This window comes from Petaurus breviceps, unplaced genomic scaffold, assembly GCF_028583685.1.
Source record: "Petaurus breviceps papuanus isolate PSGF00001 unplaced genomic scaffold, PetGlider_PUasm1.0 225, whole genome shotgun sequence".
Taxonomy (NCBI): domain Eukaryota; kingdom Metazoa; phylum Chordata; class Mammalia; order Diprotodontia; family Petauridae; genus Petaurus; species Petaurus breviceps.
The window spans coordinates 17,110,876-17,129,511 of NW_027185889.1; the positions used below are offsets into that span (position 1 = coordinate 17,110,876).

Below are 18,636 nucleotides of genomic sequence, written 5' to 3' on the forward strand. Positions count from 1 at the left end.
ATATATCCCACCGGTCTGTTACCAGATTCCAAAAGCCTTGAAAACAGAGACATAAGATATTTTTCTTTGCATCCTATGCACCTGTCTGGAAGCCTGATAAGTACTTGAATTGAAATGTCTCTATTAATTTAAGGATTTCTTTAGTCTTATATAATATGTAACCTAATACAATAATGTAATACTTAAGTAATACACAGTGTAATGTAAAAATGAAATAGAGTAATGCTGTGGTTCTCAAATGAAGCCTTTGTAAAGTGCTTAGCACAGTTCCTGGAACACAGTAAGTACTTAATAAATTCTAGTCCCCTTTCATTCTCCTTCTCAAAGTGTGTGTCCTTGAGCAAGCAGGCCTCGGAGACTCTTTCAGAGGGTCAGTGAGGTCTATTTTCATAGTAAGACTAAGATGTTTTAATTTCCAATATGGTAAATATTGATAGATATGATAGTCATACATAAAAGTTCTTTGGGCTAGGTCCTCAATATTTTTAAGTGGAAAAGGGTCTCGAGACCAAAAAGTTTTCTTACTAATGCAATGAATGGAATGCTGCATGAAAAGTCTGTGGAGGTGGGCTCACATCCTGACTTAATAACTGTGTGACCATGGGATAAGTCATTCATCTGTCTTAGTTTCCTCATCTGCTAAATAAAGACCCTAGCCCTAGTAGTCTTAGATTAGTGTTGTAAACTCAAATGCGTTTATGTAATTTGTTGTTTAGTAGTGGCTGGCTCTTTGGGTCATTTGGGGTTTTCTTGGCAAAATTACTGAAGTGCTTTTGTCATTTCCCTCTCTAGCATATTTTACAGATGAGGAAACTGAAGCAAACAGGGTTAAGTGACTTACCCAGGGTCACCCTGCTAGAAAATGTCTGAAGACACATTTGAACTCAAGAAGATGAGTCAAGACTCCAGGCACAGGGCTCTATGCACCATGGCGCCACCTAGCTGCCACTATTATGTATGTAAAGTAATTTCCAAACTATTACCATTATTTAGTTCCTACTTAGTGGACGTTTACTGTATTTGTGATAATTGCATTAGATGACTCCTAATGTTCTAAAATACTGTGACTAGTATAATTCTTATAATATAAATGTAATACTATACATTAAAATTAAATTACACTGATATAACAAAGAGCAGATGGTCTCTAAGGTCGGACCTTGGTGCGAGCCCTAAACCTCCCAGTCCCCCAGCTCCGGGATGGATTCGAAAAGATCCGGCAGAGATCCTCAGCCAGGGCTCGCCCCGCCCCGTGCTCTCCCGGGAGCCACTCCCCATTGGCTGCCTGGTTGCTAGGAGACCATCTCCCGGCAACCGCCAGCGTCCCCTCTGAGCAGATGTCCTCCGGTCCCCGGCCTGAGAGGCAGCAGTCATGGACACCCTGAAGGTCCCGGGAGAGCCGGCCTCGGCCTCGAGCAGCCCGGTGGCGAGCTCGTCGTCGGGGGGCTCGTCGTCGGGCTCCTCCACGAGCCGGAGCTGGTCATCGCTGGGGGAGAGCGGCAGCTTGGCAGTGAGGCTGACCATGCCCCCGCTCCCCATGGCGGTGTCGCCGAACCTCGCCACCTACAGGAGCCCGCCGTCCAGTACTGACTTGGGGCGGGCCTCGGCCCCGCCGGCATCACATGTCCACCGGCGCCGCCCGCCCGCCGTCGAGCCCCCCACGCAGACCATGCTGACGTCCATCACGCGGCCGCTGCCCGTCAAGGTGTTGCTGAAGCGCTACCTTGCGCCGCAGTGGGGTTCCGAGTGCGAGTGCAGCTCGTTTCCCGCCTCGGCCGGCCAGCCGAGCTACAGAGCCGAGCTGCCCGGAGCCTCTTTCTACGGGCCCCTGGACGCCAGGAATCCGCTGCTCGCCTCCTTCGAGCGGGAGATGCAGGGCATGCTGGGCTTCCTCCGCAGGAAGCAGGGCCGGGCCGCCCAGCTCCACGAGCGCCAGGCGGTGCAGCAGCGCGGGTGACCGCCCCCGGGCGGGGCGGGATGCTGGGGATGCAGGGCACGCTGGGCACGGTTGCTAGGTGACGGGAGTGGGGGCGGCGTGATCGAAGGGGACTGTGCTTGGGTGAGGAGGAGGAAAAGAAAGAGGAGGAGAGAAGGGGGAGCAGAAGGAGGAGGCTGAGGGATAACAGAAAGGAGAGGAAAGAAAGAAGAGGAATAGCCACAAGGGAAGGTGAGGAAGAGGAGTAGAAATAGGAGAGAAGAGAAATAGAGGAAGATGGAAAGAGGAGGAAGAGGTAGAGGAGGGAGAGAACAGAAGGAGGAGAAGGGGGAGCAGAAAGAGAGGACGGGGGATAACGAAAAGAGGAATAGAAAGAGGAGAGGAAGAGTAGGAATAGGAGGAGAGGAATAGAAAGAGGAGGAAAGGAGGAAGAGGTAGAGGAGGGAGAACAGACAGAGGAGGAAAGGATGAGAAAAGGAGAAGATGGAAGAGGAAAAGGGAGGAAAGAGGAGGAGGGTTGAAGGGGTTATTGGAATAAAAGAACTTAGGTCCTTGGTGGTCCTGCGGTCATAGATCCTAGATTTAGAGCTGAAATTGACTTTAGAAATCATGAAATCCACCTCTTCCAACTCATTTTACAGATTGGGAAACTGAGGCCCAGGGAAGTGAAATGACTTGTTAAAGGTCACAGTAGGATCACAGCCTTAGAGCTCTAGAGACCTCAGAGGACATGTAATCTAATCCTCCTATTTTACAAATATACATATATATTATATAATTATAATGCCATCTACAATGTGTACCTTATCTGCTTTATTCAGAATACTGGGCTCCAGGTGCTGGGTGAGGCACAAAGTTTAGCCATAGAACTTGGTTTCAGCTTCAAGGAGCATATAGTCTAGTAGAAAGGTGGGGCATTGTCACACATGAGCATAATACATAGAGTTATATAATAAATACGTTAGATTTGGGGATTACCTTTTGTGTGCTCCAGACCCTTTTGCCAGTCTGGGGAAGCCCATGGAACACCTCCCTGAAGCATGTTTTTTGAAGTGCAAAATAGATATGTAAGGTTACATAGGAAAACAGTCATACTAAAGTGAAGATGTAATTTTTTTTTCAAATGCTTTATTAACTTCTGATTTACATCATTCATTTCTGCCAGATTTTGAGTTACAAATTTTCTCCTCATTTTCCCCCTACCCACTGCCCCAAAATAGCAGTCCCATAGGATATCCCCTCCTCCAGTCGCTCTCTCCCATATTTTCTCCCATACCCCTTTCGACTTTTTCAGTGGATCTCTATGCCTCAGTGCCTGTATATCTTATTTCCCAATTACATATAAAACAGTATTAATAATAGCATATATATATATATATAAACATTTGATTTTAAAACTTTGAATTCCAGATTCATTCCCTTCCTCCCTTGTTACCCACCCTTACTGGGAAGATAAGCAGTTTAGTATGGGTTGTATGTATATAGCTATGCAAAACATTATCATAGTAGATATATTGTAAAAGACTGACTGTATTTCCCTCCCTCCTATCCCACCTCCCACTTGTTCTATTCTCTACTTTGATCCTCTCCCTTTTCAAAAGTGGGTGCTTCCAACTTCCCTCCCCCCAGCCTGCCCTCCCTTCCATCATTCCCCCTCTTATCCCCTTTCCCCCTACTCTCCTGTAGGGTGATACCCTATTTAGCGTGTATTTCATTCTCTCCCCAAGCCAAATTCAATGGGAATAAGGTTGACCCATTCCCCTTTGCCTTCCTATTCTTCCCCTCCATTGTAACCATTTTCCCTTAACTCTTCTGTATGAGATAGTTTACCCCATTCTGTCTCTCCCATCTCCTCTCATTATATTCCTCTTTCACCTTTAAGTATCATCCCTTCCTGTTAAATTGGTCCTATGCCCTGTATCTATGTATACCTGTAAGTATATATACACACATTCACATATGTATTCATATGCCCATATACCCTCATATATTGACATATATTTCTATTCCCTTCAACTACTGAGAAAAGTTTCATCAGTTACAATTATTGTTTTTCCATGTAGGAATGTTAATAGTTCAACTTTGATAAGTTCCTTATGATTTCTTTTGCCTGTTTACCTTCTCATGCTTCTCTTCTTGCATCTGAATGTCAAATTTTCTGTTCAACTCTGTTTTTTTCATCAAGAATGCTTGAAAGTCCTCTATTCCAATGAATGACCGTATTTTCCCCTGAAACATGATACTCAGTTTTCCTGGGTAGGTGACTCTTGGTCTTAATCCCAGCTCCTTTGACTTCTGGAATATCACATCCCAAGCCCTTCGATCCCTCAGTGTAGAAGCTGCCAGTTCCTGGATTATCCTGATTGTGTTTCCACAATATTCAAATTGTTTATTCCTGGCTGCTTCTAATATTCTCTCCTTGATCTGGGAATTCTGGAACCTGGCTATAATATTCCTAGGAGTTTTCTTTTTGGGATCTTTTTCAGGAGGTGATCGGTGGATTCTTTCAACCTCTATTTTGCCCTCTGGCTCTAAAACATCAGGGCAGTTTTCTTTGAGAACTTCCTGGAGGATGATTTCTAGGTTCTTACTTTGATCAGTGGTTTTTCCCATGAGATATTCCACATTGCCTTCTATTCTTTCATTTGTTTGGATCTGTTTAACAGCATCTTGATTTCTCATAAAGTCATTAGCTTCCAATTGCTCCAGTCTAATTCTGAAGCAATGATTCTCCTCATTTAGCTTTTGAGACTCTTTTTCCATCTGGCAAATTCAGCTTTTTAAGGCATTCTTCTTCAAATTGCCTTTTTGAGCCTCTTTTGCCATTTGAGTCAGTCTGTTTTTTAAAGTGTTATTTTCCTCAGTCAGGCTGTTGACTCTCATTTCATAATTTTCTTGCATCATTCTTATTTCTCTCCCCAATTTTTCCTCCACTTCTCTCATCTGCTTCTTAAGTTCCTCTATGGCCTGTAACCAGCTCATATTTTCCTTTGAAGCTTTTGGTGCAGGAGTTCTGACTTCACTGTCTTCCTCCTGTTCCATGCTTTTTTGTCCCCAAAATAGGAGTCTAATGTTGGAATCTTCTGTCTGCTTTGTTTCCTTTGCCTGGTCATGTTGCCCCTCAGTCATTCAACCCCTGGGCTTTTTGCCACAGTAGGACTCTGCCACCAGACAGGGGAGCTTTTGTCCCAAACACTGGGGTTTTCTCAGTTGGCGGAGGTATTAGATAGGTGCCCTCTCTGAAGCCTCCACATGCTCTGGCAAGCTGGACATACACCCCAGAACCTCCACCCTAGACTGCAATCCAGATCCAAACAGGTTAAAGCAAGAGTGATTACCCCTCAGACTGATGCTTGGTCCCCCTACACTCTGCAGGCCAGGAGCTGAAGCTGCCACTTGGTGCTGGCTGGCTGTGCCAGTGTCTCAGCGGCTTCTTGCCCCGGGGTCAAAAGCCACACACTCCCACTTACTGGTCCCAAAGTCCAGACTGCACTGACCTCTCACTTTGTCCTTGGCATCTAAGTGTTGATAATTCTGGAAATGGCCACAGCTGCTGCTGATTTAGAGTCCCTCTGGCCGGAGGCTGGTCAGGCCTGCCCTGGGGCTAAAACCTCCAGCTCACGCAGACCTGGGCTCAGCTCCCAGAGCACTGGCTGGCTGATTCCTGCCGGCCTGCCAGGCTGTCCTCAGTGGGAGGTTAGCTTCTCTGTGTCATTTTGTGGGTTCTGCAGCTCCAAAGTTTGTTTAGAGTCCCCTTTTTACATGGATTGGAGAAGGTGGAAGCCAGAGCAGCAGGGAGGTCCTGCTTCTTCTCTGTAATTGTTTTTACCCCTATCCAAGTTCATGGACCTCTTGAAATCTATCCACGAATCCTTTGGGTTTCTGGCTTCATTAGAGAGTTACATAAAAATGGACCATGTTAGACTGAGAGGAAGCTATCCTTACCTGCCTGGAATATTAGGGGTGACATCCTAGAAGAGGTTCTGTAGTTACTTTAGAGAATGAGTAGGATCCCTGTAAGCTAAGAAGTGGAGGCGGGCATTTAAAGCAAACAAAACAGTCTCAGCAAAATTACCAAGAAGTGTGAGAACCAAATCCTTGGTGGGACAAAGAATCAGTCCATTTTAGTTGGTCATAGAGAGCAACGTAACATGAAGTAAGACCAGAAAGACGAGGGGGGACCTTGAATGTCCCACAGAAGAATTTGAACTTGGGGGAATAGAAAGGAGCCACTGATGATTTTTGGCAGAGGATTGACATGGCTAGATCTATGTGTGAACAAGATTATTCTGGTCAGGGCATGAAGGACAGATTGAAATGGAGAGAAAGTGGAGGTGGGAAGATCTGTAAGGAGACTGTTTCAGTAGTCCAAATACATCATATTTAGGGCTTGTTGTTATGGTTGGTGGCTGTGGTAATAGAGAAAAAGGCATTTGTGTAGGGATGTGGAGGTGGACTCAACAGGGCCTGACAGCTATTTGGATGTGAAGGGAAGGGATAAGTCCAAGGGATGGTGCCAAGATCATGAACATGGGAGACTAGGTGACGCCTTAGAAAGAATCAGGGATGTCATGAGGAGAAGCAAGTTTAGGGAGAGAGATAGAGTGTGGTTTGGGACACATATCCATGTGCTTTAGGCACATCCAAGAAGAGATCTCTCTGCTGAACTCTAGTCTAGCATCCCCAATTGGCAATTGGAATCTTCATCTGGATGTTCCCTAGGCCAGTCAAAGTTAACATGTCAAAAATGAAACCCTCTTTCAAGCTTACCTGTTTCTGGATACCACCATCCTTCTGGCAACCCAGGTTCCCAACACTGGCATCATCTTTGGTGCCTCTTCCCTAAGATTTCCTTTTGGTTGACAAGTCTTAGTGATCTTACCTTCCCAATGGATCCCACATTAGTCCTCTTCCCTCTACTCAGTGGCTACCATCCTACTTCAGGTGTTCATCACTTATTTCTTGGACTATTTCTAAAGCCTCCTAAGCAGACTCCCTGCCTCCAGTGTCTTCCCTCTAATCCGTGCTTCACATAGATAGATGCCAAAGTCATCTTTGTAAAATGCAGTTTTGCTGTATCACTCCTCAGCTCAAGAACCTTAAACAGGTCCATCAAAAAGGAGCTCCTCTGCTTGGCATTTAAAACCCTTCCCAGTATGACTTCAGCCTGCCTTTCCAGGCTTATTACATTTCACCCTTGTGAAAGCTGCATTCTAGGCAGACTGGCCTGGTTGCTGTTTCATGTGTTTTGCTTTCCATCTTACAAGCCTTTACATGGCCTGTCTGCCTGGTGTGGAAGGCACTCCTTCCTCACCTCACCTCTGCCCCTTATACTCCTCTGGCTTCCTCATGTGTCACATGCTTGTGGAGGCCCTTGCTGACCTCCCTATTGGTCACTGCTCTCTTCTTCCTCAAATGGTTGTGTATATTTCTCAGACATTTATTAGCTATGTTATCCTAGGCAATTCAGTTAATCTCAGCTTCAGCTTCCCCTTCTGTAAAATAGGGATGGTAATATCACCAACTCACAAAGTTGTTGTCTATTATGAGATCTATTGATATAGTCGTGAGATAATATATGTAAAATGCTTGGCCAACCTTCAGGTGTTATATAAATGCTACTTATTATCATAATGGTCATTAACAGCCATTATGTCATATCCGTCCCAGGTAGAATGTTAGCTTTTTGAGCACAAGAATTCTTTTTTCATTTTGTCTTTGTATGCATGGAATCTACTTAGCACTTTGCACCTGGTAGATGCTTAATAAATTCTTGTAGGACTGGATCGCAGATGTTCTTTAGGCAGATGAAGATGCAGGTCTAGACCTCATTGGGAAGTCAAGACTGGGAAGAGGGCTTTGGGAATTGTTTGCATAGATGAAAATGAGATTGTCAAGGGTGAAGATGTAGAGAGAGAAGAGGGGCAGGTATAGAATCCTTTTCAGGAAGCCCAAGTTGAAAAGCAGATGATTCTGCTCGGAAGGTGAAAGGGGCTCACAGCTGCCAGTGATTAGTCATTATTCTCTGGGCTGTAAAGGAGTTGAGACATGCTCTCATCTTTAGTGGTGGTTGTTTAGGAGCTCTGCCCTTTCTCACGCTGTCAGTGTTTGGGGGCCAGTGAGGAGTAAACCTGAACAGAGACAGACTCTAAATGGTATCAGTAATAGTAGCAATAGCTAGTGCTTAAGGTTTGTGAAGCACTTTAAAAATATTGTCTTCTTTGATCCTCGACAGAGCCCAGGGGGTAGGTGCTACTATTATCCCTGTTTAACAGGTGGGGAAACTGAGGCAGACAGCAGTGAAGTGACTTGCCCAGGCCCATACACAGCTGATGAGTGTCTGAGGCAGGAGATAGTGTAAAAGGAAAGACTGAAGATGCATGAAAAAACACTAGGTGATTCTGGAACAAAGAGGGAAGGATTATTCTTCTTAGTGAGGAGTTGTTGCCAACCCAGTTGATTAGAACATTGGTCATGCCTTGGACTGCAACAGGGAAGTGAGGAGGAGGGCTAGGATTGGCGGGTAGAAAGATTTGGGTCTATTTTGCACACATTGAGTCTGGGAGAGATGCCTCCATGACATGCAGGCAGTTGTTGGTGATGTCTGCAGCTGGAGCTCAGGAGAGAGGTGAGGGCTGGGCCAATAGATCTGGGTGTCAGATGGCAGAGGGACAAACTGAGATTATGGGAGCTCCTTATAGATAAAGACCAAGGAGGTTTTATTCTTAACGCAAATGAATAATGAGGATGAGGCCCTTTGGAAAAGACTTTCTATGTCTAAAGTGAGCTTTTCTAGGGTTGCTAAGTGGTTATTTTGAATTTGCTTTTGAACTGGGATCTGTTGTTGTGTTTTATGGATTTTTATAGTGCCAGCACCCTGTTCAGTATCTGGAGCAAGTATGAGGCCCGCTTGCCACTCGACTATTACAAGGAGCAGCTTTTGAAGGTTGGAGACAGCCTTGTTCAAATACAAGTGAGTATCCCCAGTGTTAAAAATTGGATCAAGAATACGAGGAAAGGATTCTTTTCATTTCCTTAATGAATTTATTTTGTTTGATATATTTCAGAATTTACTAACCGGTTACATTTTAATAAAAAGCTTTTTGATTAGAGTAAAGGAATGAGTAATGATGAAAACTCCAGTGGGGCCCATAGGGTACGCCTTATTTTAATTTGGTTGAGATACTCCAGGGGCCAAAGATGCCTGCAAATGAAAGACAGCTGGCTAGGGACCAGCGGGAGATCAGCCTTGGGTTAACCTAGGGTGTGGTGGACTCCATGCAGGAAATGCTGATTCATCATGTTCCCACCTTATACAAAAGGGCTCCCAGAACACCCCTTCCTGTTTTTTTTCCTCCTCCCTGGCTTTGTGTAGCCAGCATGGCGCACCCCCTCCCCCAGTCTCCCTTGTTGCAAGCATCCCCCAGTGCCCAGTGCCCTGACATAACGAGGGTAGAGGCAGTACCTATGGTTCCCAGCTGTTGCTTAGTCTCGAATTCTCTTTTTCATATGGTTCCTACTCTTATGTAGCAGATGAGTTCCCAATCAGTGACACATCTGTGGAGTAGGTTGGGTTTCTGGATTCAATCTGATGGGTACAGAGGGAGCTACGTCTTGGCTTCGGCTGAGGGCTCAGGGTTTCCTTCACCTGTATTTCTGGTTTTGCCACATACCCAGTTTGCTTCAAGGAGATTATGATGTGGTTAGGCATTTCAGGGATCTGGATTGAAAAAAAATTTCTTTTCATCCAAAGGGAGGCGTTAGTCATAACATCCAATGGCATTATAGTTTGGACAGTGCACAATTTTCATCCATTTGGTTTTTACTGTGTAGATTGGCAGACCAGTGTCTTGAGTGGTTGGGAATCTTGCTGAGCAAGTCTAATAGTATCCTGAGGTTTGATTTATTTAGCTCTATGATCTGGAACACTTTTCAGGATCCCTTCTTCCATTCAAACTTTAAGAAGGACGTACTCTTTTATGGCTTGCTTCATGTTGCTAGAGCAGCAAGGTGGTTCAGTGGATAGAGTGCCAGGCCTGAACTCAAATCTGACTTCAGACACTTCCTAGCTGTGTGACCCTGGGAAAGTCACTTCACCCTGTTTGCCTCAGTTTTCTCATCTGTGAAATGAGCTGGAGAAGGAAATGGCAAACCACTCAGTGGTTTTTGCAAGAAAAACCCCCACATGGGGTCACAGAGAGTTGGACACGACTGAAGAATGACTGAACTACAACGAATTGATAGGTGTCTCTCCTGATGGAGGGTAAGCTCCAGGGTGGAGACTGTCTTACCTTTGTTTTTATCTTTAAAAATGCTTGTCAAGGGGTGGGTAGATGGTGAAGTGAATAGAGCACTGGCCCTGAAGTCAGGAGGACCTGAGTTCAAATCCAGCCTCAGACACTTAACACAAAAAACTAGCCATGTGACCTTGAGCAAGTCACTTAACCCCAATTGCCCTCCAAAAAAAAAGCAAAAAATAAATAAAATAAAAATACTTGTCAATAGATATGCAGAGGAGTTACTTGTTGGAGGAGAGCGTTTATGTCTGTTTTTTACTTTGCCAAGTAAAATGCTTTTTTATAATTGATAAAAAAAAAAAATAGCCTGGGAAGTGGGATCTCTCTCTATACTTTTTCATTAGTGTGTGATAGAAACTTGCCTGTGAAAGTCTGCTGTTCATTTTTCCTGTTTTAGTCCAAGATACCTATCTTTGTTTTGTCTGTTAGTCATTCTCATAGAGATTTCATAAAGAGGAGACAGGCACATGTGCTGTGTGTTGCTAGCGAAGTGGACAGAGGTCTGGGCTGGGAGTCAGGAAGTGCTGAGTTTGGATTTGACCTCAGATCCTTGCTGTGTGATCCTGGGAAGGTCATTTAACCTCTCTTTGCCTTAGTTTCCTCATCTATAGAAAGGAAATAGTAGCACTTACTTCCCAGGAATTTGTGAGGATAAAATGAGGAATACTTAGCAAAGAGTTGTTGTTGTTCAGTCATATCCTGCTCTTCATGACCCCATTTGGGGTTTTCTTGGCAAAGATTCTGTAGTGGTTTGCCATTTCCTTCTCTACTGGATTAAGGCAGACAGGGTAAAGTGACTTGCTCCCAGGGTCATATAGCTGTCAACTTACCCTGGTTCAGATTTGAACTCAGATCTTCCCCGACTCCAGGCCCAGAGCTCCAATCATGGAGCCATCTAGCTACAAAATACTTATAAAATATCCAACAAGCCTTAAAACACCATGTAAATGCTAGCTATTGTCATTAATGGTATTTTTTGATCACTCTTTTGTTTCATAATACACATCATACGCATCATTCCTGCTTTTGGATATTTTGAAAGTCAACCCATCAATGTTTTTAAAATTGTCACCGACACCAGGGATTTCTTCTCTGTGTCCTTGGTTTATTGCTTTATCTTATTTTCAGTTCATTTTCCTCAGTTGGTCTCCACTTCCTCGTATCACACATGGGGAACTGAGGTATCAAGTCCAAATATCACTGAGGGTGAAAATAGATGTCTGTTGACAGCTCTGTTCCATCTTTGATCCCTTTGTTGTCCTTTATTTTCAACCATAGATGCCTTTGAGATGATCTGGATTAGCTTGGTCTCATGCCAGGTTTTCTACAGTGGTCTTCTCTTCCTCCTGTTTTTAGTGCTTTACAAGTCAAGAGTAGTCATAATCCTTGGATCCATTTTCCTTTCTTTCCTGTAGACACAGCTTCAACCAATTCTCGGGGGTTCTCTAACAACATCATTTATAACATCTCCAAATAGGGATAGTCTGGCTTCCTCTTTGTTGCTGACACCTTTGATTTTGTATTTTTCTTACTACCAAAAGCTAGCATTTTTAGGACTGTGCAAAATCATAGCAGGGAGAAGGGGTGCTAGACATTGGGGACTGGACCTGTGGTTTTATTGACATAGGGAACTTTCAGGTGAGTCAACTCCCTTTACAAATGCAGGTTGGCATCTTCTCTGAAATTTATAGTCTCAGAGAGTTATCTGGTGTACTAAGAGGTTAAGTGATTTCCCAGGGGTCTTCCTGACTTAGAGACCAGCTGTATCCATTATACCATGCTGCTTCTCACTGTGGTAGACATTATAGGAAGATGATGATGGCATAATCCCTGCCCTCAAGAAGCTTATGCTATAGCAGGAGTAATAAGGGCTATCCAATTAATAATACTACAAATCAGAAATAGAATAAGTGAATAAAAGAAATACGAAGTTAAATGAAATCAGGCATGTGAGAGATTATATCTCTGTACAGCTGGAAGAGATGGCATTTGAGACAGGACTTGCAAAATCAGCAGGATTTGAACAATGTATGTAGGAAACATGAATCATGATGGTTCGGGGAGCAGCCAGCTCAAGATTCATGGGGAATTGTGGAACCCATTCAGGGGATAGCTGAAGCATAGAATGTAATGATGGAGTTTTGGAAGATGAGACTGGAAAGGCCTCATGGAGGTTGGAGGTATATCCTAAAGGGTCTTGAAACTTTAGACTGACTTTAGTTAGTGACTGATGGGGAATCGTTGGAGGTTTCTGCATAGTGATTTGATCAGTTCTTTGCTTTAGGAAGATTTATCTGACTGGGGTATTTAGGATGGTTTGGCAACGAAAGAGTCTCAACAGGGGGAAACCAGTCAGACTACTATGATCGTCCAAGGGAAGAGGCAGTGAGGGCTTGGATTTGGGTGTTACTAAGGGAATAGTAAGGTGAGGAACCATCTCAGAGAGCTTTCACAGAATCAGGAGGGAGAGAAAACTTGGAGGTTACAAAGTGGGTAGATGGGAAGAAAGAATGTAGGCCCCCCCCCCCCCCCCAGAGGAGGAAAAGGAGCAAAGGGACCATGGTTCAGGGGAAAGAGAGTGAGCTCCATTTTGGAGGGGCTTAGCTGGTCAGAGATGGTGAACTGCAAAATGACCAACCCACTTCCTCCAGTTCCCTCTTTCCTTCCTATTTCCTCCCATCAGACTAGCCAATAGTTAATGTTAAATAGGACGTATGTGGGTATGTTGGATAAACGCTATTTCTGTCTGTCATTAACCAAACCCAAAGCTTTCTACTTCTATAACTTCTGGTCACTGGTACAGTTATTTCTCTTACCTATCTTTTACCTCAAGAGTTTGCACCTAAGAAACAATAACTTACAGAATTAACATCTAATTATAATGCTAGGTGGCACAGTGGATAGAGTGCCAGGCCTGGAATCAGGAAGACTTGAGTTTGAATACGAATTGAGACATTTACTAGCTGTGTGACCCTGGGTAAGTCACTTAACTCTGCTTGCCTCATTTTCCTCATCTGTAAAATGAGCGGGAGAAGGAAATGGCAAACCAGTCCAGTATCTTTGCCAAGAAAACCCCAAATGGGATCGCAAAGAGTCAGGCATGACTGAAACTACTGAACAAAGACAACGATAATGTAGACCCTCCAGAGAAATACATTCCAGAAGTCTCTGTTGCTCTTTTCAATAAATGGTGTATGTTCAGACTTACATCTTATTGTTGTGTTTGCTCTTTGTTTTCTTTTTTTTCTCTCAGAAAACATTTTATTTTTCCCCTTTTTAAAATTAAATTGATTTGTTTATTTACTTTTAGTTTACAACATTCAGTTCCACAATCCCTTGAGTTTCAAATTTTCCCCCCTCCACCTCCCCCCCCATCATGGTGGCATGTGTCCGAATACAGGATCTACAAATATCTTCACACTGATCACTAGTCAGGTTGTAAAGAAGGATTATAACTGATGGCATGATCAGTGGGAAAGAAGAGACAAAACAAGAAAAAGAAACACAGCAAGTAGTTTGTTTCAATCTGCATTCAGACTGTGCATTTCTTTCTCTGGATGTGGAGATCTCTTTCGATCATGAGTCTTTTGGAGTTGTCTTATAACCTTGCATTGCTGAGAGGAGCCCAGTCTATTGAAGTTAGTCATCACACATACATTGTGTCTGTGATTGTGTACAGATTTCTCCTGGTTCTGCTCTTCTCACTCAGCATCAGTTTGTATAAGCCTCTCCAGGTAAATACAAAGTCCGTCTGCTCCTCATTTCTTATAACACAATAGTTTTCCATTACATTCATATACCATGACTTGTTCAGCCATTCCCCAATGGATGGACATCCCCTTGACTTCCAATTCTTTGCCACCACAAATGAATGGGTTGGGTTTCTGGTTGGCATAATGATGACTCATGGACACTGGGAATCTTTTGTGTATTAGTCTTGCACAGGTCCTGTGAAATTGATTTAGCACATTATTGAAGTAAGTATATTTGGGATCTTACAGTCTGCTCAGCATGTAAGTTTTATTTATGTAAGGGAAGATAATATGACATTTTCATGAAAGATTATAATGGACCTTAAGAAGCATTTTGATAAGTTACTGTTTCAGAGAATTGACATGCCCCTTCTTTTGTGAAAAAATTGGTCAATAGAGGAAGGGACTGGGAAGGGTCTGAGATTTTTATTCATATGGGGAACTCTTGTGTAAGGAAATTCCACCTTACAGTAAAAAAGTTGATATCTTTTTTAGATGGGATTTTTAACCATTTTTTGTATCCTGGACCCCTTTGGCAGAATCTGGTAAAGCTTATGGACCTCTTCTCAAAATAATGTTTTTAAGCGCATAAAATAAAAAATACAAGATTGTAAAGGAAACAATTATATTGAAATACATATCAAATAAAAGTTCATTTTGGGAACCCTTGTTCTAGTCTTAGAGAGTCGCTTAGTACACTGGGAGTTTAAGGTAACATAAGCAGAATGTGTCAGAGGTGGACTAGAACTCAGAACTTCCTGGCTGGTAAGCCAGCTTGCTATCCATTAGGCCACACTGCCTCACTTGATCATTATAGACATGAATTTTTTTCATCCTTCAAGCTTCTTTTCCACCTCTGAATTTTCAGTCAAAATCTCCACTTAGAGATTTATAACCTTTGAGGATATCTGCATATATCCCAAGTTGGTGCTTTTAAATGAAGTTCTCTGTACCCCATCAGGATTGTGAATAGTCTTGTTTAAAGGGAATGAAATGAAAAAATAAAACCAAACCTAATTTGGCCTTCTTCACATTGCAGCAATATAAACTGGCCTTATTACAGTGCTATGGAAGGTATCTTAGCCAGTTCGACTGTAATTTTGGGGAGAGAGAAATAGACGTTTGTGAATTCAAAAGCAACTACTTCCCCAACGGCCTTGAAGACACGAATTCCAGCCTAACAGTAAGAGCCTGGAGATGAACAAAATGGGAAAAACCGGGTTAGACAGACACTGTTTATTTTAAATTGAAAGCCATGAGAGGTATTCTCATACTTTCCCTTTTGCTTTGCATAATGCTCAGCTGGCTATATGTGATTAATATGTGATTATATGTGGTTAAGCAATGCTTTCAGTTTTATATAAACAAGTGCTATTCATTAAACCTTTATGAGTAATAGACCAGTGGGTTATTTATCTTAGAGATTAGTAAATGTATTGGTTTCTTTTGAGTAAATGTGCCTCTTAATGCCCAATTGATCCACTGAATCTGATTCTAGTGAAAAAAGTAAAATGTTCACTTTTGGGAGACATGAGTGCTCACCTTTCTCATGTATTTCATACTTCAATAATACGATTCCCTCTGTGTGGGTGCTTTTCAGACTAATGTGCAGCCCGTTCCTCCCTTTGTAACTGATTCAGAGAGGAGCTGCTTGGAATTGAAATGTTATTCATCAGAAGAGACCCGACAGGCCATCTCCAGGCTCATTTGTCTCTTGTCTACTTTCAGGAGATCATCTCTTCTGGGTTGCTAAATGTGGCTGCAAAACACCACGCATTCATCCACTAATTTGGAATTATTAAAAGCTTTAGATGTTGCTCCCGTGGTTTTGTTAGTGTTTAATTCAGATACTTTCTTTGTATGGCAATGATAATCCTTCCAAGGTCTGTAGAATGCTTTCTTGCTAGAGCGGTGTTAAGAGTTTGATTATTCTAGTTTCAAACATAAGGAAACAGAGACCCTGATGGGAGGAATGTAGACAGTTTGTAAGTGTCAGAGCCAGGATTCAGATTCACATGTCTTAGCTCTAGATCCAGAACTCTTTGCACCAGACAATTCTGTCTCTCAGTAAGACCATTCCTGCATATTTTGTTTTGTGAATTCCATGAGAAAATGAGCCATTCTTGGCTAAATGGTATATTTTTGAAGAATATCTGTATGACAGATGATGCTGTACGTTAATTCCTGCAGGGATCCAACTAAATTGGACCTAGGTTAGTTCTTACTGTAGAGAATATGGTGAAACTAAGGGAATTACTGAGTGGTTTCCCCTTTGACTTTTTTTTTTTTTTGTTCTCTTCTGTATTTTAGTTTCGTGCTTTGGAAGGGAAATGCATTTGCACTTACCAAATGGTCTGTGCCAGTGACCCCCATCTCCAGAATGAGATATCTGTGAGTCAGTGCTTCAACATCTTGTCTTCATTGCGACTCATCATGCAGGTGGCCCTCCCCCAGGAAACACTCTGCTGGATCATCTACAATGGTATGGGGATGACAGGGAAGCGAATGATTTCAGCTTCATGAGCAAGAAGCAGACTTTTAGGGAACCTTGTTGACCTTATTTGAAGCATATTTGCTAAATTCTCACATGATACTCTTCTAGAATATTGGGTCTCATTATTAGCTTTTGGGAAGCTGAGTGGCGCCACAGCGCACAGAGTGCTGGTCCTGGAGTCAGGAGGACTTGTCTTCCTGAGTGTAGCTTCAGCCTTAGACACTGACTAGCTGGTGTGACCCTGAGCAAGTCACTTAACCCTGTTTGCCTCAGTTTCCTCATCTGTCAAATGGGCTGGAGGAGGAAATGGCAAACCACTCCAAGAAAAACTCAGATGGGCTCACGAAGAGTCAGACGTGACTGAAAAATGACTGAACAACAGCAGCAAACAACAGCATTAATAGCTTTTGTCTGCTAGTGACATTTTGTAGAGGCATCTTGGAAAATGACTTCTCCCAAAAGGTAATGTTGCAACAGGGGCACGTGACAGCTATACATTTATAGTTAACTGAGGAGCTAAAAGGACATTTATAATATAGCACATTGTGTACAGAGGGTTGCCTAGGTAGGGCCTAAGGTAACGGTGTGGACATGGGGAGAGCCCAAGACTGGTGGCCTGGTTGGGTCCAAATACCATTCCACTTTGACTTCCTGTTTGGGTAGAGACCACCAACTTTCTACCTTTACTCATTACATAAAAAAGAGAGAACAAAAATTTTAAAAGACAATTTTTTTTTCCCTAGCTGGGTGCTTTGTGTAGTTCTGTGTCATAGAAATACTTTTTCATATTCCCAATGGATCCTAGCTTTTGAACTGTAACAGTTGATCTTCATTTGTATTTAGAGGTTATACTAAACAACAACATCACCGATCATTTGTGTAATGCTTTAAGGTTTGCAAAGCACTTGACATACACTATCTCATTTGATCCTTACAACAACACTGGGAGCTAGGTGCTGCTGTGAGTACCATTTTACAGATGACAAAACGGAGGCAGACAGAGGTTAAATGACTTGCTCAGGGCCGCACAGCTCTGAGTGTCTAAGGCAGAATTTGAACTCAGGTCTTCCTGACTCCAGATCCAGCATTCTATAGCTGTCTACAATTATAAACATTTTGGGGGACATTCTTTTGTCAAAATATGATTAGTATAAAAATCTTCTCAAAAGAAGAAATATTTAAATGCCCATGCTCTGAGGTTTAGGGATATAAAAGGGGGGCAAGATTATTTAAAAGGTACTGTTACTAGATTGTTCCTGTCTGTGCTCACTGGTGGTCTATTTTCTCGACCTTCCTTGACCACTCCTTCCTCTTTTCTCTCCCTTCCCCTCAACAATTCTGGACATTCCAATCAAAATTTAAGTTCTGTATTATTTGGTTTGGTTTTCTAAGATATTTCTTAGCCCTTGGGCAATCCAAGCTTTTTCAACTAATAACCTCCCCTAGAAGGGCTATCCTCCATGCCACCCCCCTGACAATAGTCCTCCTTCCTATCTCTGTCATTCACACACCACCCCTCCATCCCAAAAATAGTCCATGTGCTGGTTCCTCATACTTTCCAGTGCATTCTTCTTTTTTTTGCTTTTTTTTGGAGGGCAGTTGGGGTTAAGTGACTTGCCCAAGGTCACACAGCTAGTTTGTGTGTGTGTGTGTGTGTGTGTGTGTGTGTGTGTGTGTGTGTGTGTGTGTGTGAAGTGTCTGAGGCCAAATTTGAACTCAGGTCCTCCTGACTCCAGGGCCAGTGCTCTATTCGCTTTGCCACCTTGCCGCCACAAGTCATGCATTATTCTTAATGATATTAATTTCCTTATTTTCTTGATTTCCATTGTTCAGATCAAATATTACTATCATCTCACAGATAATGGAAGCTTTCTAGTTTTTAAACAATATAGATGAAAATATGAACCTTTTTATGAGTGTTGACAAAGCCTCAGTTTACATAACTCATGTCCCTGTAAATACTTTTGTGTTTCTCTCAGTGTAGTTTTCAAGTCAAAATTACTTGAAAAGGCAAGGCTAAAAGATCATTTTATCTATTGCCACATTTAAAATTTGCATTGAAATTCCTTTGTTGAATATTTTTACTTGAACATTTCTAGAAAATCAGAATGCCTAGAGAAGTCCAATCTCTTCAAAGTCACCAGTTTTCAGGTCATT

The 18,636-nt window shown here is 42.8% G+C and overlaps 1 protein-coding gene across 1 annotated transcript in view; it reads left to right on the forward strand.

Annotated features, from left to right (window-relative positions):
* Nucleotides 1-1,537: 1,537 nt before the first annotated feature.
* Nucleotides 1,538-18,636, forward strand: part of CFAP54 (cilia and flagella associated protein 54) — a 307,374-nt gene continuing 290,275 nt past the window's right edge. The window contains exons 1-4 of the mRNA XM_069095069.1: nucleotides 1,538-1,953; nucleotides 8,804-8,909; nucleotides 15,025-15,168; nucleotides 16,296-16,467. Of these exons, the coding sequence (XP_068951170.1) occupies nucleotides 1,538-1,953; nucleotides 8,804-8,909; nucleotides 15,025-15,168; nucleotides 16,296-16,467 (838 nt within the window). The remainder of the gene's footprint in view (nucleotides 1,954-8,803; nucleotides 8,910-15,024; nucleotides 15,169-16,295; nucleotides 16,468-18,636) is intronic.